The sequence below is a fragment of the Silurus aristotelis genome (genome assembly GCF_946808225.1).
Source record: "Silurus aristotelis genome assembly, chromosome: 19".
Classification (NCBI taxonomy): domain Eukaryota; kingdom Metazoa; phylum Chordata; class Actinopteri; order Siluriformes; family Siluridae; genus Silurus; species Silurus aristotelis.
This window is the reverse complement of record NC_139592.1, coordinates 12,521,951-12,544,204: the sequence shown is the minus strand read 5'-3', so window position 1 is coordinate 12,544,204 and position 22,254 is coordinate 12,521,951. Positions and strand designations below refer to the sequence as shown.

Below are 22,254 nucleotides of genomic sequence, written 5' to 3'. Positions count from 1 at the left end.
CAAAACTACAGAAAACTCTTCTTTTGAGAAAAGTTAACTGATTACTGTACAGTAGTTTATGATTTTTAAAAGTTTTTTTTTTCCCCTCCTGAAATGAATTGTAAAAAAGAAACAAACTTCAGATGAAATGTAAACAAGGAAATTATTTGAAAAAAAAAAAAAATAAATAAAAGAAAAGAAAAAAATATATATCCATTTTCAAGCCTAAATCGCTTGAGTAAAAACAAACATTTCTAAAGCTATTAATATAAAAAAAAACTTCTCAGATAAAGATCATCCTTTGCAGGACACAAAAGATTTTGTAATACAGATTCACAACCAAGTTGATAAACAGGGAGAAAAGATGACTAGCAGCCAGAGGTGGCAAAAATACACACATCCTTTACTTAAGTAGAAGTACAGATTTAAAATACTCTGGTAAAAGTTGAAGTACTGATTATACTTTTTTACTCAAGTGAAAGTAAAGAAGTTTTGGCTCTGACATGTACTTAAGTAAAAAGTAGTTATTACTGCTACCTGTTTTAGCTGTTAACTGGACCTCACATCAGATTAGATAGATAGATAGATAGATAGATAGATAGATAGATAGATAGATAGATAGATAGATAGATAGATAGATAGATAGATAGATAGATAGATAGATAGATAGATAGATAGATAGATAGATAGATAGATAGATGGATGGATGGATGGATGGATGGATGGATGGATGGATGGATGTGATAGCCTAGTGCAGGGGTGTCAAACTCAGGTAATTATTTTTGGCCCGCGAGATCATATCAAGTGTGTATTAGAGCTGCCTGCCAGTATATAGCGCATACACCGCTAATACTACAAATCCCAGAATGCTTTGTTAGTGCGCGGGCGCGTCAGTCAAGACCGCTGAAAAACTCCGCCTACTCAGCGCTGAATTTACCCAGAGATTTACCGACTTTGAATTCCAGAAATGCAGATTTGAACTGCTCAGTAATCCGTTTGTGGTTGACGTGGAAAGCGCACCAACCAACCTCCAAATGGAGCTGATTGAACTCCAGTGTAGAGACACGCTCAAGTCAAAGTACGACTCTGTGTGTGCTGCACAGTTTCCATGTTTCTCCCCAACACACTGCTCCAACTCCCTGCCCAAGCTGCTCAAATCTCTCTGTGTTCACCAGCACATATCTGTGTGTGTAACTGTTCTCTTTAATGAAGATGAACAAAACACCACTCAAGAGTCTCACTGATTGACTGGTATCTTCACTCAATCCTGAGGATTTCCTCAGCTCAGAGCCTAAACCCAGACATGATGCACTTGTATCTAAGAAGAGATGCAGGTATCTGACTTCAACCAATCAGAGTAAATCAGAGTGTAAAAACTGAGCTCGAATGAATGTTGTCTTTATGCACTTTTTCCACTCTAAGGCATGAACTGTTAATGGTTGAATGATTGCTTTTTTTAATTGAAGGAAATTATTATTATTATTATTAGTTGTTTTGTTGTTGCCCTGTGAAAAAAGGAATTAGAAAGTCTAGAAGAGAGAGAGAGAGAGAGAGAGAGAGAGAGAGAGAGAGAGAGAGAGAGAGAGAGAGAGAGAGAGAGAGAGAGAGAGAGAGTGTAAGAAACGAATACCACTGATGTGTGTTTTATTTTAAATAAAATTTCTCATGTGTTTATAATATTAAACTTTGGTTGTTCCATATGAAAAGGTTCAACTTTACAGATCTGGAGAGACGGAAAACTTTTTCAATAAATATTGAGTTTGGCCCACGACTTCGTCCCAGTTTTTAATTTTGGTTCACTGTGAATTTAAGTTTGACACCCCTGGCCTAGTGGGTTAATGTCAGGGTCCCCACGAGGATGAGTTTGAGAGTTTAATTCCTGGTTGAGCTGGTTGCTGTGTTGGTATATAAAACTTCTGGACCTTGTCCGCTCTGAAAACATTTAAATTCTGTCCTTTCTGTGTTGAATTAATTTCTTGATTTCCTGGTTTTTAATGAAAGATAACTCCACCAAAAAAAAGGACTTCTGTGGTAGCTCAGTGGGTTAAGGCTTGTGCCTGAACATGTTCCTTAATATAGTCCACGCTGGTGATAAGGTTTCAAAGCCAGTCCTTCATGCCTTTTTTCTTACTGCGCTGGCATGAAACAAAGTATGAACCCTCCAAAAAGCACACATGCTTTTCAGCAGTGGTCGCTCAGTGGTTTAAGGCTTGTGCATCATCTAAACATGCTTCCCAATCTGATCTCTTCCATGGTTAGTGGGGTTAAGGCTGGTGCCTCACTGAAGTCCTAGACTTAACACTCGACACACACTCATTACTCATCTCAGCCCATTCCACCATCATTTATTTATTATTATTTATACTCTACCTGTTTACATGCTGTTTTTTGCACCTTTGACTCTATTATACCATTTATATGCTGTTTTTTGCACCGTTACTGTTTCTTATTACACTATACTTTTATTATACTATACTGTTTACATGCTGTCTTTTGCACTACATTGTGTCTGTTTATATTTACTCCCGGGTATAGTTTTTACAGTTCTCCTCATACAGTAGTGTATATTCAGAGTATACAGTAGGTTTACTAGTTGGCGCTATCTCAGGTTTTGTGTCTTGTCTTGTGTTGACTTTTGTTTTCTGTCTGCACTGTCTGTCTGTATTGTTTTTTGTCTGCACTGTTTGCACTAGGTTGCACTCGATGTACTTTATGTAGCTTGTTGTTGTTTAGTGTAGCACCAGGGTTCCGGAGGAACGTTGTCTCGTTTTTAATGTGTACTGTGTACCACTGTGTATAGTAGAAATGATAATAAAAGCCTCTTGACTTGACTTGATGGTAAAGATCAGGGTTTGAATCCTGCTTTCTGTCTGCTAGTTGCGATGTAGGTTATGTTCCTGCTTCCTAAATCTTTCTTTAGCTTTATATTCTTTTGTTGATGGTTTAAAGGTAGATAGACCTGCTCAAAACAAATTTCCCAGCCTGTCTTTCCTAATGGTTCAGTGGGTTAAATCAGGTGTCTTGTGGGTTTGGGGTTCGAATCCTGCTTTCTGCCTTCCAGTCACGATCAGGATTCACTTCCTACATCTTTCTTTAGCGATATATTTTTGTTTTTAATGGGTTAAAAAGAAAGATAGACCTGCTCTAAACAAGCTTCCTAGCCTGTCCTCACCGATGGTTCAATAGGTTAACGTTGGTATCTCACCGGTGGTGGGGATCATGGTTCGAATCCTGCTTTCTTCCTGCTATTTACAATGTGGGTTCAACTTGTGCTACTTACATCTGTATTTGCTTCCTACATCTTTCTTTAGCGTTAAATTCTTGTGTTGATGGTTTGAAACGAAAGATAGACCTGCTTTAATCAAGCTTCCCATCCTGTTTTTTTCTGATGGCTTAGTGGGTTAAGGCTGGTACTTTGCTAATGTTGGTGGTCAGGGTTCAAACCTGGCTTTCTGTCTGCTAGTCATAAGGTAGGTTAAATTCCTGATTCCTACATCTTCCTGCTTGTCTCATGCTATTGCTCATCGCTAGTGGAGTTTGTGACTGTTAGATGTAGACCATTTTATTAACCACGGGAATTCACCACTGTTTACATTGTCGGAGTGTACATTCCTCCCAGTGCTAATGCTAAGAAGGCACTGTGTGAACTCTACAGCGCTATTAGCGACCTGTAGAATGCTCACCCCGACGGATTGTTTGTTATCGCCGGAGATTTCAACCATGGATTTCTCAGGACTGTGCTCCTTAAACTCCATCAGCATGTGGACTTTGCAAAGAGAGGAGCGAACACACTGGATCTTGTTTAGACAAAAATCCCCGGCGCGTATCTACCATTGCTCTGTTATGTTAATTCCAGCATACAGACCGCTCATCAGACGCTCTAAACCGGTTCTGAAATCCACAACCACTCCAGGACAGTGGAGACACTCGGCACATGTGGCAGGGCATCCAGGCAATCACGAATTACAAGACAACATCACCTGCTTGTGACCATGACGCCTCCCTCCCAGATACGCTGAACGACTTCTACGCCCGGTTTGAGGTACAGAACAACGTGAAGGCGAGGAAGACCACCTCTCCTCCCACTGACCAGGTGCTCTGTCTAACCACAGCTGAAGTGAGAAAAACTTTATGCAGAGTTAACCCACGGAAGTCTGCTGGACCAGACAACATTCCTGGCAGAGTGCTCAGGGAATGTGCAGAACAGCTAGCGGGTATCTTTACTGACATCTTCAACATCTCCCTGAGCAGTAACGTTGTTCCCATGTGCTTCAAGACAACGACCATTGTTCCCGTGCCGAAGAAATCTACTGTCTCCTGCCTCACACCCATCGTGATGAAGTGCTTCAAGGGGCTCATGATGAGGCACATTAAGATCCAGCTTCCACCCTCCCTGGACCCCATGCAGTTTGCATATCGTCCGAACCTTTCACGGACGATGCCATCTCCACAACCCTCCATCTGGCCCTCACCCACCTCTACAACAAGGACTCATATGTACAAATGCTGTTTATTGACTTCAGCTCAGCATTCAACACAATCATTCCTCAGCACCTGATTTAGAAGTTAAGCCTACTGGGCCTGAACACCTCCCTCTGTACCTGGATCCTGGACTTTCTGACTGGGAGACCTCAGTCAGTCCGGATCGGGAACAGCATCTCCAGCACCACCACACTGAGCACTAGCGCCCCTCAGGGCTGTGTGCTCAGCCCACTGCTGTTCACTCTGCTGACTCACGACTGTGTAGCAATGCACAGCTCCAACCACATTGTCAAGTTTGCCGATGACACGACCGTGGTGGGTCTAATCAGCAAGAACGACGAGTCAGCATACAGAGAGGAGGTGCAACGGTTAACAGCCTGGTGTGGAGCAAACAACCTGACTCTGAACGTTAACAAAACCAAAGAGATGGATGTGGACTTCAGGAAAACACAGAGCGAGCAATCTCCACTTATTATTGATGGATCCTCAGTGGAGATCGTCAAGAGCACCAAATTCCTTGGTGTTCATCTGGCAGACAACCTCACCTGGTTACTCAACACCAGCTCCATCACGAAGAAAGCTCAGCAGCGTCTCTACTTCCTGAGAAGGCTAAGGAAAGCCCATCTCCCTTCCCCCGTCCTGACCATGTTCTACAGAGGGACCATTGAGAGCATCTTGAGCAGCTGCATCACTGCCTGGTTTGGGAACTGCACCGTCTCGGATCGCAAAACCCTACAGAGGATAGTGAGGACAGCTAAGAAGATCATCAGAGATTCTCTCCCCTCTATCATGGACATTTACACCACACACTGCATCCGCAAAGCAAACAGCATTGTGGATGACCACACACACCCGTCACACACAGTCTTTACTCTCAAGCCATCAGGAAAACGGTTCCGAAGCATTCGGGCCACCACATCAAGACTGTGCAACAGTTTCTTTCCTCAAGCCATCAGGCTTCTTAACACACAGGACTGAAACGGAACTCACACACACACACACACACACACACACACACACTCAAATGTGGGTTACCGAACTGTACAACCTGGACTAAACACTCAACACACACTCATTACCCATCTTAATCCATTCCACCACCATTTATTTATTTTTTATTTTTTATACTTGACCGTACCACTCTCTTACTGCTGTTTTTTGCACCTTTCACTTTATTACACTATACTGTTTACATGCTGTCCTTTGCACCTCTTGACTGCTGCTGTTTTTTGCACTACATTGTTCTGGTTATATTCACTCCCGGGTATAGTTTTTAGGTTTACTGGTCGGCGCTATATTTGTTTTTTTGTCTTGTCTTGTGTTGTCTTGTGTTGTCTGTCTGCACTGTCTGTCTGTACTGTTTTTTTGTCTGCACTGTTTGCACTAGGTTGCACTCGATGCACTTTATGTAGCTTTGTGTTGTGTTGTAGCTCTATGATGTTTAGTGTAGCACCAGGGCTGCGGAGAAACGTTGTCTCATTTTTACTGTGTACCGTGTACAACTGTGTATAGTAGAAATGACAATAAAAGTGACTTGACTTGACTTATTCTTGTTTTGATGGGTTAAAAAGAAAGATAGACCTGCTCTAAACAAGTTTTCCAACTTGACCTTCCTGATGGTTCAGTGGGTTAATGCTGATACCTTGCTAATGGCGTGAATCAGGGTTCGATTCCTGCTAGTCACGATATGGTTTTGCTTCCTACGTCTGTCTTTAGCATTATATTCTTGTGTTGATGGTTTGAAAGAAAAGATAGACCTGCTCCAATCAATCATCACAGCCGGTCCTTCCCGATGGCTCAGTGGAATAAGACTGGTATTTCTTTGTTGGTGGGGTTCAGGGTTCGAATCCTGCTTTCTGTGTTTCTCTCTGGTCTGAATTTCTTGCTTTGAAGCATGAAACGAAGGATAAACCCCCCAAAAAAAGAAGGTGAGTTGTGGTACTTGATAGCTTTGTGATAAAAGCCTTGCCGCTGAGCTCAGAGGTTGCTGGTTTGAATCTGGCTTGTCCCCACATTGGGTAAGCTGTGTGGAAAGTAGTGTGTGGTGAGCAATGGTTTGGTTGACTGTGAACAAAGGCTGTGAGGAAAAAGTGAGGGTGATAGGTTTTTGGCAGAATTTTTCCCTATATATGCAAAACTAAGTCGATAATTTTTTGTTCGTTTTTGCTTTATAACCCCCTGTTTTCAGCTTCTCACACGCAGGGGGGCAGATGCCTGGATATTGCCCCCCTGCTCCAGGATACACCCTCCGAAACCGTCCACCTCCAACGCAGCCATTTCTGACACCTTCTTCACTACGGTCACCGGAACCTTCCACATTCTTAACTTTGAGCCCTGGCTGGGGTTTGAACCGGCAACCTCTCAACCCAGAGGCAAAGCTCTTCCAATTGAGCCACAGGATCTCCTGCAAGAACCTGATTTTTAGGACCTTTTTTGGTTCTTTTTTAAAAAGAAACAAAACAATTTTTTTACACAATTTAAAGGAAAGCTAAGCGGTAGGATTCGAACCGGGTAAATCAAATAATAGCAACCACTTCACTGACCATTACACCAACACAGGAGAGGCAAACATGCTTTTGGTTTTTGGACTCTTGGCTTTTCTATAGTTAGGCGACCACTGTTTTCTCTTAGATCATGATGGTAAAGGGGTCAAAACTTCTCCTTCCTGTACATTCTCTCAGCAACTGGAAATCTATGAGAAGTGACTCAGGTACAAGAACCACATCTCCAACACCTGCACCACTGATATACCTTCAAGAGTCTAAAAAAGATACAAAAGGTGCTTTTTCTTTTTTCTCCATTCATGACGGTAGCATTTAGACCGCAATTAGATGTCCACTTAAGGCATTGGGCAGAGGCCCTTTTCCAGTGTAACCTACAACCAAACAAATTAGGGCTATGGGCCTGGCACGAGCGCACAGTGGCAGATTGCTACTGTTGGGATTGGAACTTGTGACCTTTTGACCCAAAAACCAAAGCCTTAACTACCAAGCTACTACCACCACCCTACGAGAAATGACTGAACTGTACAAGAACCACAAGTCCAACACCTGCACCACTGAGGTCATTCTTGTACCATGATAAAACACAGTCAACCACAAGACTCTCTTGTCCACCCTCAGGAGCCTTGGTATCCATGGAGCAGCATGAAAATGGTTTGCTTTCTACCTGGAAGGTCGCTCATACCAGGTAACATTGAGGGGGTCCACATCTGCTGGTCATCCCAGCACCATTTTACCTCAGGGACCTCGTCACACCTCGCACTGCACCACGCTGTCGGAGATCCTCCAGCACTGCTCGACTGGTACCACCTTCTCTCAGGATGAGAGGTAAGTATACTTCAGGGCTCTTCTCTCTTCTGGCACCGGGCTGGTGGAATGAACGTCCCCTAGATGTATGAACAGCGGAGTCTCTGGCTTTCTTCAAGCGACAGTTGTAGACCTACCTCTTCCTGAAACACTTAAACTAACACTTTCCATGTTTGCTTTGTTCATACTCAACAGAGTTGAACTTTTTTCTACAATTGTTTTGGCTCAGATGGTGTAGGTACGTACCTCCCTGATGGTGCCAACTGGAGTTCACTTTGTGGTCTGTTTTCTTTGTGATCTATTTCCCTGTCTATGTTTAGAGTAAAGCTTTGCTGGTATTAAAAGGGGTGGGGCTGCTGCCATCTATGATGGCTCAGTGGTTTACGGCCATTTCTTTGTAAAAGAGTGGATCAGGGTTCAAGTCTTGGTCTCTTCATTCAGCTATGATGGCCCAGTGGGTTAAGCCCAGAACCACCATGATTGTATTATTCAGCTTTTGATGCCTAGTCTGGGTGTTTTATTTTTTTTTTTGCATTAGGTGCTTGCTTTGCTCAGAGGAAAGATAAACCAGTACAAGAGGAGGGCTTGTACTCATTGTCTGTGATAGCCTAGTGGCTTGATGTCAGTATCCCCATGAGGATGAGTTTGAGAGTTCGATTTCTGTTCAAGCTGGTTTCTGTGTTGGTAAATTTAACTCCTGGACCAAATGAAAGGTAACCCCACCAAAAAAAAAGCACTTGTCTGTCTTGGCTCAGTGGGTTAATGCTTGTGCCTAAATATAGTCTACACTGGTGATAAGGTTTTTAATCCAGTCCCACATGCCTTCTTTCTTACTGCGCTGTCATTAAACAAAGGATGAGCCCTCCAAAAAGCACACATGCTTGTCAGCAGTGGTGGCTCAGTGGGTTAAGTGGGTTGAAAGTATAGATAGACCTGCTCTAAAGATGCTTGGCAGCCTGTCCCCCCTGATGGTTCAGTGGAATAAGACTGTTTTTTTGCTGTTGGTGGGGTTCCGGGTTTGAATTCTGCTTTCTGTGTTTATGTCTGTTCTGAATTGCTTGCTTTGCTGGTATGAAACGAAGGATAAACCCCACAAAAAAACAAAGTTGAGCTGTAGGACTTGACGGCTTTGTGGTAAAAGCCTTGCCTCAATAGGTCGCTAGTTAAAATCTGGCTTGTCCCCAACACTGGGTAAGCTGTGTGGAAAGTGGTGAGCAATGGGGTGGTTGACTAAACAAAGGCTGTGAAGACCTGATGCTTCACTGTCTCAGAAAAATTGAAAAAGTTTCGCATATATTTTTCACTATATATGCAAAACTAAGTCGACTTTTATAGTTCTTTATTTAAACTTTTTAAACAATTTTAAGGAAAGCTAAGAAAAAGGAATCGAACTGGGTGATTCAGATATCAGAGACCGCATTACTAACCACTACACTACCACAGGGGCGGCGAACAAGCCTTTACTTATTGGACTCTTGGTTTTTCTATAGTTAAGAGACCACTGTTTCCTCTTAGATCATGATGGTAGAGGGTCAAAACTTCTCCTTCCTGTTCATTCTCTCAGTTACTCAAAGTCTATGAGAAGTGACTCAGGTACAAGAACCACATCTCCAACACCTTCACCACTCATATACCATGATTTGCCAGCAACCAATTTTAATGACCTTTCATTGTTCTGTTTTTAAAAACTTCTTATAATGTTCAATATGAAACTAGAGGTAAGAAACGAACCAGGGAAGTCTTTCATCATAGATCGCTAATGGCATTATTTAAAAACTTAAAACTTTGTTAGACATGTGAAGAAGCAGGAAAGACAAAGACAAAGAGACACAGACACAGCTTTAGAAAGAGTGAGAAACAAATTGAGAGACGGCAAAAGAGACAAATACAGTGAGACAGAGACATTTACTAAAAGAGACACAGAGACAATTAGATGGATAAAATAGAGAGACAAAGATAGCGAGATATAGCCACTTTCTGTTGGAAGTGTTTATCCTGAGCGACTCTACTAAATGAGCAGTAGTGAGTTAAGGGCTTGCTCAGGTGCCCAAAACTGGCAGCTTGGAGGTGTTAAACATGTATCATATGTACAGCATGTGATATATATGTAAGCATATATACAGTGGTTAAATATAAAGGCTATATCAGTGCAGAGATGTGTGGACATTATAAAGAGCCTTTGCTATGTTTCCACACGGACAGTTAATGAGGTGATACCGGAGAGACTGCACCGCTTTAAGTCAAGTCAGGAAGCTTATATATAGAAAATTATAGACACTTTACAGATTTGAATGATGTATTGTTTTTATCTGTATGATCAATAAAGACAGTAATTTAAGTTTGTGTTACCATTATGAGGGAAAACCCCACAAAACAAGAGGGTTAATTGTGTGAATCATGGCGGATTTTGGTGTTTGATTTGAGACTTGGCGCAGAAATAAAACAAAAGTTTACTGATTAAAGATATTTTTATCTGAAGTTTATTTATTTATTTAATTTGGACAGCCAAATATACATACAGTATACATACATACATACACACACACACACACACACACATTATATATATATATAGTGAGGAAAACAAGTATTTGAACACCCTGCTATTTTGCAAGTTCTCCCACTTGCAAGTTCTCCCACTCATGGAGGGGTTTGAAATCGTCATCGTAGGTGCATGTCCACTGTGAGAGACATAATCTAAAAAAAAATAATAATATTTCAGAAATCACAATATATGATTTTTTAACTATTTATGTGTATGATACAGCTGCAAATAAGTATTTGAACACCTGTCTTTCAGCTAGAATTCTGACCCTCAAAGACCTGTTAGTCTGCCTTTAAAATGTCCACCTCCACTACATTTATTATCCTAAATTAGATGCACCTGTTTGAGGTCGTTAGCTGCATAAAGACACCTGTCCACCCCATACAATCATTAAGAATCCAACTACTAACATGGCCAAGATCAAAGAGCTGTCCAAAGACACTAGAGACAAAATTATACACCTCCACAAGGCTGGAAAGGGCTACGGGGAAATTGCCAAGCAGCTTGGTGAAAAAATGTCCACTGTTGGAGCAATCATTAGAAAATGGAAGAAGCTAAACATGACTGTCAATCTCCCTCGGACTGGGGCTCCATGCAAGATCTCACCTCGTGGGGTCTCAATGATCCTAAGGAAGGTGAAAAATCAGCCCAGAACTACACGGGAGGAGCTGGTCAATAACCTGAAAAGAGCTGGGACCACCGTTTCCAAGGTTACTGTTGGTAATACGTCATGGTTTGAAATCATGCATGGCACGGAAGGTTCCCCTGCTTAAACCAGCACATGTCCAGGCACATCTTAAGTTTGCCAATGACCATTTGAATGATCCAGAGGAGTCATGGGAGAAAGTCATGTGGTCAGATGAGACCAAAATAGAACTTTTGGGTCATAATTCCACTAAACATGTTTGGAGGAAGAAGAATGATGAGTACCATCCCAAGAACACCATCCCTACTGTGAAGCATGGAGGTGGTAGCATCATGCTTTGGGGGTGTTTTTCTGCACATGGGACAGGGCGACTGCACTGTATTAAGAGGAGGATGACCGGGGCCATGTATTGTGAGATTTTGGGGAACAACCTCCTTCCCTTAGTTAGAGCATTGAAGAGGGGTCGAGGCTGGGTCTTTCAACATGTCAATGACCTGAAGCACACAGCCAGGATAACTAAGGAGTGGCTCTGTAAGAAGCATATCAAGGTTCTGGCGTGGCCTAGCCAGTCTCCAGACCTAAACCCAATAGAGAATCTTTGGAGGGAGCTCAAACTTCGTGTTTCTCAGTGACAGGCCAGAAACCTGACTGATCGAGAGAAGATCTGTGTGGAGGAGTGGGCCAAAATCCCTCCTGCAGTGTATATGAGTAAAAGTAAAAAGTTGTCTGAAAAATAAATAGTGGAGTAAAGTACTGATACCAAAAAAATCTACTTAAGTACAGTAACGAAGTATTAATACTTCGTTACTTCACACCTCTGCTAGCAGCACAGTAGCATTAAAGCAGCTGCATGGATTTTTCCCTGCATGTGCCAATGTCCTGCATTCTGCCAAAATCTGGGGTAAGGGGTAGAGTAACAAGCACAAGCAAACACCAACACCTTAATCATACAGTGATGAGATCTTACCTCTAGAAGATATTTTTGTTGCCGTCCATCCTCCATCTCACAAGAGAACAACCCAAAGCACAAAATGAAACAAAAGATTGTGAACATTTGTAGTTGAATGCAATCTTTCAATTGAAAAATATAAGGATTGGTTGAATTTTTTGGACTGGGTTTGTTTGGTCAATTGAAAAGAAAAATGTAACCGAATTCTGAAAGTGATCAGAATTGGTTAAATGCTTTTACGGAGAGGGGAAAATTTGCCAAATTTCCTGGAATAGTGAGTGGGATGGCTTGAAAAAAGTCGTTAGGAGGAAGCTTTTTAATTATGTGCAGCGCTCGGTGGGAGTGGGTAAACTGGTCAAACTTCCTGAGAAAGCAGTTGGCATTGGTTTCTGTTTTTTTTTTTTTGTTTTTTTTTTAAAGTAGTTGAGATCAATCAAACCTGTTCAAATAGGCAACATATTGGTCAAGCATTTTGAGGGAGAATGAAGGAGTGGTCAAGTTTTTGTAGCAATGGTTGAAAGTAGTCAAAACTTCTGCATTTTGGATCGGTCCAAAATTACAGAGCGTAATCCCTTCGCGAGTGTTTCTGCAGGAGTGGGCAAGGTTGATCAACCTTTCTGAAAGCGTCGTTGAGAGAAATCCAAGTTTCTGCAGAAGCAGGTGGGATTGGGCAAAAATTTGGCAGGAATGAAAAGGATTGGCCAATCTTTCTAAAATTTCGTTGGAATTACGCCTCTACATTTGCTGATACAGTGGTTAGTGTAGGCTGTTTAAGAAAAAGGAGAAAGATGTTCAGTAATGTTTTGACAGAAAAATCATGACAACAGTTTTATGTAGAACCGTTAACTTTATTAATTAGTACAAATCACCACACTCAGCAGAAGTACAGCGCCCCCTGTATGATTGGAGGACAAAGCTTGATGTCGCAAGCTCACTCAAGGCGGTACAATCATAGAGCGATAATGAATACACATCCAAGGATTATAGCAATAGTATTTATAATAATAGTAATAATAATATAGCTACAAAATCTAATAGAGGAAGTATTCAGTACAGTTCAAGTAAACTGGAACATCTATCCATTGTAAAGGAATTGTGGAGTACGTTCAAACCAAACCCCTTTGTCAGTATTTGTTTTTGCAGGGAGTTAAAATGATTGAAAATTCTATAACTACTGTGAGATAGTAATACGTGACCATGTCTCTGTTTTCCTCTCTGAAGAGGCTACAGAGAAAACTGTGTATGTAAAGTTAGCTGTTCTGGCTATGTCCGAGTTTCTAAATGGGTTCTACCGAGAACTCGGTTTACTACAATGCAGCTCTGCCAGATAAATTTGGGTTCTGGTCTAAATATATCAGTACATTTCTGCTAGAGTGCAAAGTTACCCCAAGGGTTGTTTATGTCTACAGTATTTCCAGAAATCTGAACAGAAAAACTATTTCCAATATACACTTCCATTTAGTTACATTAAAACGGACATGCTTATCAGTAGATTTTTTTTGTGCGAGAATGTACAGAAAAACAAGTTAAACAACTAGTCTGCATTCTAGAGACTGATCTTTTCACAAAGCACAGAATATTGACAGAAGAATACAAAGCTGCTGTGAACAGAATAACAAAAAAAAAAAACAAGTCAGTGGTGTGGGGGTGATAACCAGATGGAACGAGCAGATGTACGGAGGGATGCAAGATGTGGTTTGGTCTTCACTATAATTTGGAAATAAGATAGGGAGATGTATTCTTCTCAGGAACAAGTGCCTTCTGAACATGACCACTTCTATCCAAAGAGACATCAGTCTTCCTTGCATATCAGGAACTGATTAAGACTTAAATAAAAAAAAAAAACAACAACAACAGGTGTATACAGACTGTGAATTCATTTCAGTAGTCATAAATTGCATTGTTTGATTATACCAGAAGCCTGGTTTTTAAATTATGAATGATGAAATATGTGAGAGAATGTGGTGTAATAAGAACGAATTAGAAGCAAATTTAACAGATTTAGCAGGACACCTCCATAGTTTGTGGTCTGGCATGGTTCTCGTGACCTGGGCTGGCAGCAGCACCCTCCTGCTGAGAGTTATTGTGAGTGCGGCTACGTGCACCTTCCACGGAGTTCATGCTGGACGCTGAGTGGGTACGAGAGCGTGCCAAGCGCGTCATGCCGGCAGTGGGCACTGAGAGACAAAGAGATAAGGAGAAAAAGATATATGAATAAAGAAATTTTTAATTGCACTACTGTGACATATTGTTGGTTCTGGAAAAGAAGCACAATACTGCACTTGTGACTTTCCGTTTATGAGACATAGTGCTCCAGTATCAGGGGAGAATAATGAGTAACCTTACTGGGGATTCCTCATATAACAGGTAATGGTCCCAGTTCAGCAGCACTCAGTAGACTTACACACTGCTGAGATTTTAATACAGTGCACACTCGTTTCTGGCTGTCTGATTTGGCCAAACCAGGAAGTACACAAGACTTAAGTGTTGATCTTTATTAACTCTCTGCTTATTATAAACAGATACTCATCTTAAAGCTTGTTGCTTAATAGACTAATAATACTTATTTGGAACAATTAAAAAAAGATATTTGTATTAAAAAAAAAGTGAGAATGTGGGTGTAGTAAATTTAAGCAGAAATGAAAGCCAAATGGTCAAAATCCTCAAATTATGCAAATAAGCCTTGTGTCTTCCTGCCTGTGCCCATAAAATCAACATGTCAAAGTTTTAGCCACTGCTAAAAATCATTATTCTCATATGAAAGAAGGAAAATTCCAGTTATAACTGAGTTCCAATTCATTTTTACTGTGACTGAAAAATGAATATTGGGAAATTGCATGTAGAAATGCAGGGATTCCATGTAGAGATGCTGCATGCAAAAGATCTCAGGCTAATGTAAAAGAAAAAAAAAAGTTGCATTAGAAGGAGGAAAAAAAGCAAAACAAAAATCAAATTAATAATATTACCTTTGATAACCTGTCTCTAGGGTGTGCACATACACATGCACACCCTCTCAACATCAAGAAAGACAGCATATTGGAGCAATGACCACAGATCATGCTACTAACACCATGATGCAGAGACAATGAGAAACACAGAACTGAATGTCAGGGGACTGGCTAAATGGCAAGAGCTGAGAAAGAGTGAAAGATATAGAGATGCTGAATAAACAGACAAACAAGAGGACAAGACAGTGGAAGTGCATCCTAAAGTGTTGTCTAAACTCCTGGTACCTGCTTCGCTGTTCAGATGGCTGAGGAGCACATGGGGGACTGTTCACGTTTGACGGAGGGGTCAAAGAGGAAGAGGAGAAAGGAAGAGAGACGAGGAAAACAAAGATGTTACTAGTAAAACTTAAAAAAAAAAAAAAAAAAAAAAAAAAAAAAGACTGAAGAAAAAGATAAGACAGATTAACAAGAGGATCATGGGAAAAAGCGGTAAAACCTTCTCTGTCAATAGAGAAACCAACTCTGCTAGAAAAGGCTATATTTATGTTCTTCATACTCAAAGACCCAGCATTAATCACAAATTACTTTAGTCCAAGCCTACATCTCACTGACCCTGAGCATCATTACCTCTAGTCCTATAAATCAAACTCTGAACAGAACTCACAAGTGTAATATAGACAATTATCGAATATAGTTAAAGAATGTAATATACATTTTCTTCACACTTTATTTTTTAGTTACAACTTGGTTTATCCAGACTTATTCACAAATTATTTCTACTGCTAATCATTGCAAATGTATCTCTATTAATTTCTTTCTGTCTGTGAAAGCACTAGAAAACCAAACAACGAGAGAAGCGTCTATTAATTATTTCATATATACAAAATATATCCTTAGATTTTCTAGCATCAGATAAAAATGAAAAAGGTCAAGCACCAATCTTATTTTTTTTTTTATGATTTAATTGTAAAATTAGTATATATATATATATATATATATATATATATATATATATATATATATATATATATATATATATATATATATATATATATATATATACACAGTACAGACCAAAAGTTTGGACACACCTTCTCATTCAAAGAGTTTTCTTTATTTTTTTATGACTATAAAAAATTTTAGATTCACACTGAAGGCATCAAAACTATGAATTAACACGTGGAATTATATATGGAATTATAGACATAACAAAAAATTGTGAAACAACTGAAAAATGTCATATTGTAGGTCCTTCAAAGTAGCCACCTTTTGCTTTGATTACTGCTTTGCACACTCTTGGCATTCTCTTGATGAGCTTCAAGAAGTAGTCACCTGAAATGGTCTTCCAACAGTCTTGAAGGAGTTCCCAGAGATGCTTATCACTTGTTGGCCCTTTTGCCTTCACTCTGCGGTCCAGCTCACCCCAAACCATCTCGATTGGGTTCAGGTCCGGTGACTGTGGAGGCCAGGTCATCTGGCGCAGCACCCCATCACTCTCCTTCTTGGTGAAATAGCCCTTACACAGCCTGGAGGTGTGTTTGGAGTCATTGTCCTGTTGAAAAATAAATGATGGTCCAACTAAACGCAAACCAGATGGAATAGCATGCTGCTGCAAGATGCTGTGGTAGCCATGCTGGTTCAGTATGCCTTCAATTTTAAATAAATCCCCAACAGTGTCACCAGCAAAGCACCCCCACACCATCACACCTCCTCCTCCATGCTTCACGGTGGGAACCAGTCATGTAGAGTCCATCCGTTCACCTTTTCTGCGTCGCACAAAGACACGGTGGTTGGAACCAAAGATCTCAAATTTGGACTCATCAGACCAAAGCACAGATTTCCACTGGTCTAATGTCCATTCCTTGTGTTCTTTAGCCCAAACAAGTCTCTTCTGCTTGTTGCCTTTCTTTAGCAGTGGTTTCCTAGCAGATATTCTACCATGAAGGCCTGATTCACACAGTCTCCTCTTAACAGTTGTTGTAGAGATGTGTCTGCTGCTAGAACTCTGTGTGCCATTGACCTGGTCTCTAATCTGAGCTGCTGTTAACCTGCGGTTTCTGAGGCTGGTGACTCGGATGAACTTATCCTCCGCAGGAGAGGTGACTCTTGGTCTTCCTTTCCTGGGGCAGTCCGCATGTGAGCCAGTTTCTTTGTAGCGCTTGATGGTTTTTGTGACTGCACTTGGGGACACTTTCAAAGTTTTCTCAATTTTTCGGACTGACTGACCTTCATTTCTTAAAGTAATGATGGCCACTCGTTTTTCTGTACTTAGCTGCTTTTTTCTTGCCATAATACTAATTCTAACAGTCTATTCAGTAGGACTATCAGCTGTGTATCCACCTGACTTCTGCACAACACAACTGATGGTCCCAACCCCATTTATAAGGCAAGAAATCACACTTATTAAACCTGACAGGGCACAACTGTGAAGTGAAAACCATTTCAGGTGACTACCTCTTGAAGCTCATCAAGAGAATGCCAAGAGTGTGCAAAGCAGTAATCAAAGCAAAAGGTGGCTACTTTGAAGAACCTACAATATGACATATTTTCAGTTGTTTCACACTTTTTTGTTATGTATATAATTCCACATGTGTTAATTCATAGTTTTGATGCCTTCAGTGTGACTCTACAATTTTCATAGTCATGAAAATAAAGAAAACTCTTTGAATGATAAGGTGTGTCCAAACTTTTGGTCTGTACTATATATATATATATATATATATATATATATATATATATATATATATATATATATATATATATATATATATATATATATATATATATATATAAAACAGTAGCAGCAAATTACTCATGAGTGGCTCACTTGTGGGACCTTCACCCTAATTCACTGAATGAAATAAAAGCTTCAAACTCACTTATTTAACTCGCCAACAACGTGTTAAAAACAGCATATGTTCTTCGTAGATGTGGCTCCCACCGCCCCAGAATTCACTATGCTGATATAGCCATAGAAGGCCAATGTATAAAAAAATACATAAAAAATAATAAAAAATAAAACCGGCTCTAATGACACAGCCATTAAGTTATAGATCATTATGAGATCAACTTCCTAATGTCAAGCTAGTTTTTTTTCATTATAATGTTTATTATAATGTTTTTATTATAATGTAACTAGTATCTCTTTCAAACTTTAAGTAAAAACCCTTTTGAAGACTATTTCTTGACTGGACCGATACCAACCACACAAAAGCTTCAGTTAGCTATGAAATGCCAGTTAGTCCAAGCCTAACACTTTGGTTGAGGTTAAAAACAAGGCTTCCACAAAAGAACCCAAAACTGAATAAAAATAAAAAAAAGCAACAACTACCTCTGCACACTCAGATTCACCATTAGATGTACAAAGTCCATTTATTTGTAGGCCACAATAAAGCCCTAACCCTAAATAATGACTAAATAATATTAGCCTTTTTGTGCAGCTGAACACACTTAAGAACTCATGTACAGTGGTATTCACCAAAAAACATTTACAAACATCACCACCAGGTAAATAAATAGTTCACTAGACCCTCATCTGATTTATTCATAAAAAAGGAACTTACCAAAAATGCACACACTCATCTATTCATGAACATATATAGGAAAGCTGGGTTCTTTACCACACCAGCAGCAAACACACAAAAAAGTCCCCATAAAGCCCACTTAGTAACTACACAATGCTATGACTACAATAGTGTGCATTCTTACATTCTGAGAAGTCAGGTGTGGCATGGCTATGGCATGAGGCCAGGACTAAAGGTCAGAAGACAGATGACTAATTACGTCACATTGAATAAGGAACATTTGGAAGGTAACTGTGTTGCGCAGCCCCACAGTCGATCATCCTCTCAGTAATGAAAACGGAATTAAAATGTATTTAAAAAAATTTTATCTGGAGACTTGTTTTTCCTTTTGATAATCTAAGCTGAATTTTAAACACACAGCTTCTGACTTCAAATGTTTTTGACCAAAATCCTTTTCAATTCCCAATTGAGTGAACACTTGGCTGTTAGAACATATTGTCTATAACAGGATTTGTCAACACTAATCAATTAGTCTTTTCTATTCAATCAAAACTAGACTGTATAAATTGTTAGTTCAATGGATGCATTTATGAGGCCTTCATTTGTCCCCTCTGATTCACTAAATACCTTATTAGGAACACTATACTTATATAGCTGTGGTCTCCCTTTGCACTCATAATAGCCTCAATTCTTCTTGGGATTTAACAAAATACTATCAATTCCTGAAAAACATAGTCATGTTCAGGTAACCAGTTTTAAGTAAATTTATGGCTATGAAAAGATACACATGGTCAGCAACAATACTCGAATAGACTGTGGCATAAATTATTGGTTTTAATGGGCCCGAATGTACACTACCTCCACCAGCACTGTTCAAGGCAAATTAAACAGTGCTGAATTGTATGAATTAAACAATGCTACATTTCCACAGTTTTGGTGAGCCAGTGCTCACTGCAGACTTCTGCTTATGGCCGACAGAAGTGAAACTTGATGTGGTCTTCTGTACTTGTAGGCTAGCCACCTCAACGTTTCATCTGCATTCCGAGATGTTTCTCTGCTCACCACAATTGTTGCTGGGTTGTAAAATTTCAGTGAGCATAAATCAGACTGGTTATTCTACGTTGACCTTCTTAGCAAGTGTTTTTTTGTCCGCTGCTTCTATATTGCAGTCAATCAAGTCCTCAAATGTATTTTATTAAAGCAAACTTGTATTAAATGGATGTGTACCATTCATTCAATTAATTCATACATCTACACTAATCGCTTTAAAAACTTTAACACTTGGTTTGAACCACAGTGGATTAACAATCTATCCCGGGAAAACTAGGCTCAAGGTGGAAATACACCCTGGATGGAACGCCAGTCCATCACAGGGCACCATGCACACACATATATCTGCAGAGAAAGAGTTGAGGGGCAGGGGAGCAGTCCACACAGGCCATGCAACACAGCATACTTTCAGTAAATCTGCTTTACTTACACCCTGAAGCTCGCATCACTGCATAGCCACACAGGAAACAAAGTCATATTTTGAGTTTGGTGCTAGGAAAGGTAGTCTGGCTCGGTCTTAAACTCTGAGGTGGGCATTGTAGCTCAAATTACGCCACTTCAGCAAAATCAGCATTATGCACTGAAGGGTGAAAATATTCAAATTTATGCACTATATTTATGTTTTGGTGTAATAACAGGTAGACTGGGAACTTCTTATACAGCCCTATAATGCTGTAATTTCCTTTACTCTTTTGATGTACACAAAAAGCATTGCTTATTAGTATCATAACCAGTAAAATATATTTATTACCACAATCAAAGAAGCCAGCAAACACATATTTATGGGTTTATGCCTGTATGTGCATGTGTGTGGTAGTGTTGCGTGGGTGGAACAGGGGTTGCTGAGATGACGGTTTCCACACGAAACTTTCTGACAGTGACTTTTTCAAGTGACATGATGTTTAAAATAACAAAATGCACATCAGAGACATTTTAAACACAAAGTTGCAGCTTAGGTCAGACTAAAATATGGAAAAGCAATACAGCTGTGTGACATTAAAGACAAGATGTCTACTGAAGGGGAAAAAAATAAATAAAATAAATGAATAAATAAAAATAGAAAATGTACTTACTGTAACCCATGCCCTGGACAAAGTACTTGAAGGCCTCGGCAAGTTTACCAGGCTGGAAAAAAGAAAAAAAAAAGTTATACAAATACAATCGTGCATTACAAATGATGTCCTTATTGCAGGTCAGATATAAATATACAGTGTGGAAACTGTAAAACTACTTTTTCTCCTTTTACGAAAGCTTACTTGTACAACTTGGGGAAGCCCACCACAATCTGCCATCTGAAATCATAAGGGAATATGTAAGTTTAAAATCAAAAACGTATTCCCTAAAAGATGCATGATAAAAAAATTTTTTTCCATTTTAAATGTCTTGTCTTGCCTTCAGAAAGGTGGTCTTTGTAGGGTTTAACCTCGAGTTACATTCAACCTGAACAGAAATACAGCTTTATTACCGGCAGATCAGCAAAAGAGATAAAAAGACACTCACAGACCAATGTGACCAATTGTGTATCAACACAATATGCTCTAACCTATATGCACAGTGGCCTGGGGGAAACCCCCTCACATGGTTGTGGAAGTCAATGTGCAGCTTGTATAGCAGTACAGATTTACCATCCCCCAAAAATTACTCAACATACAGACATTGTTGTCTAAATAACTGGCAACAAAAGTAAACATGTCAAAACTGTGTCCAAAGTGTCAATATTTTGTGTGAGCACCATTGTTAGGTAGCACTGCCCTAATCCGCCTGGGCATGGAATTCAACAGGGCTGCAAGGGTTGTTGCTGGAATCCTCTTCGACTCCTCCATAATGACAATTAATATTACAATAATACAATTAATATTGTCATTTTCAAATTCACACCAATGCAAGTGTGATTTAAAAAAAGATTAGCAAAAAAAAAAAATTGGATGCAGCTCACTGGTAAGTGCTGCTATGGTGAGCTATTTTTTAGAAAAGGCCCACAGGCGACTCATGTGGTCCTTGCGGGCGGTCACCATGTTGGTGACCCTTCCTTTAAAGCAATGCTGGCAGCACTCATGCGTCTGTTTTTTGTAGCAGCTACTGCACCTGACGCACAGCATGAGGACTGTTCGAGTGGAACACGTCTTTGAAAACCTCTGTATGACCCTGACCACTGTACTGTAACTCAGTTTCAGGGTGTTACCGATCTTCTTATAGCCTCGGCATATTTGTGGAGAGCAACAATTCTAATTCTCAAATCCTCAGAGAGTTCTTTGCCACTAGGTACCATGTTGAACATTCAGTGACCAGTATGAGAGAATTGTACTCAAAGCACCCAATTCTAACTGCTCTAATACAAGATACAACACAATTGTATGATCCTGTCAAGAAGACAAAAATATGAACATGATGAATAGGACCTGTGGCTTTGCATGTTTAGAGGATGAACAGCTGTTAATGTGTACTCACTTTTGTTGTCTGCTTTTTTGACAATAATGGCTGTATGTTGAGTTGAGGGAATTTCAAGAGACAGGGAATCTATACTGTCGTATTGTTCCTTAAAAAAATCTTCTAAAATGGTTTCTGAACTCTGTACTCACTTTTGTGAAATACTGTAAATATATACACACATACACACACACACACACACACACACACACACACACACACACACACACACACACACACACACACACCACATAGTTCTGCAAACTACATACACAGCTGAACTGAAACTTTTTTGTTTCCTTTTCACATGTTTTTTTTGCATGTCGTCTTTCAGCCAGAAATAAACGCAAATCAGGATACCCCCAAAAGTGTCAAGAATTTCAAGATTCTTGAATT

At 39.9% G+C, this 22,254-nt stretch overlaps 2 protein-coding genes across 9 annotated transcripts in view; one reads left to right on the top strand and one right to left on the bottom strand.

Annotated features, from left to right (window-relative positions):
• Positions 1 to 3,903: 3,903 nt before the first annotated feature.
• On the top strand, positions 3,904 to 5,769 carry LOC310741874 (uncharacterized protein). Its single transcript, XM_083570265.1, has 2 exons — positions 3,904 to 4,245; positions 4,331 to 5,769. The coding sequence occupies exon 2, from the start codon at positions 4,729 to 4,731 to the stop codon at positions 5,437 to 5,439; it is 711 nt and encodes a 236-aa protein (XP_083426391.1). The 5' UTR covers positions 3,904 to 4,245; positions 4,331 to 4,728; the 3' UTR covers positions 5,440 to 5,769.
• Positions 5,770 to 12,736: 6,967 nt separating this feature from the next.
• The window catches only part of LOC310741854 (protein NDRG3-like), a 57,168-nt gene continuing 47,650 nt past the window's right edge, over positions 12,737 to 22,254 (bottom strand). For 2 of the 8 annotated variants that reach the window (XM_083570226.1, XM_083570230.1), the window contains 6 exons: positions 20,824 to 20,871; positions 20,688 to 20,723; positions 20,505 to 20,556; positions 15,143 to 15,181; positions 13,923 to 14,086; positions 12,737 to 13,735 (listed from right to left, as the gene is read on the bottom strand). In XM_083570226.1, coding sequence (XP_083426352.1) covers positions 13,730 to 13,735; positions 13,923 to 14,086; positions 15,143 to 15,181; positions 20,505 to 20,556; positions 20,688 to 20,723; positions 20,824 to 20,871 — 345 coding nt within the window. In that variant the 3' untranslated portion in view covers positions 12,737 to 13,729. Of the gene's footprint in view, positions 14,087 to 15,142; positions 15,182 to 20,504; positions 20,557 to 20,687; positions 20,724 to 20,823; positions 20,872 to 22,254 lie in introns of all 8 variants that reach the window. The other 6 variants (XM_083570229.1, XM_083570232.1, XM_083570225.1 and 3 more) reach the window with 3 other exon arrangements.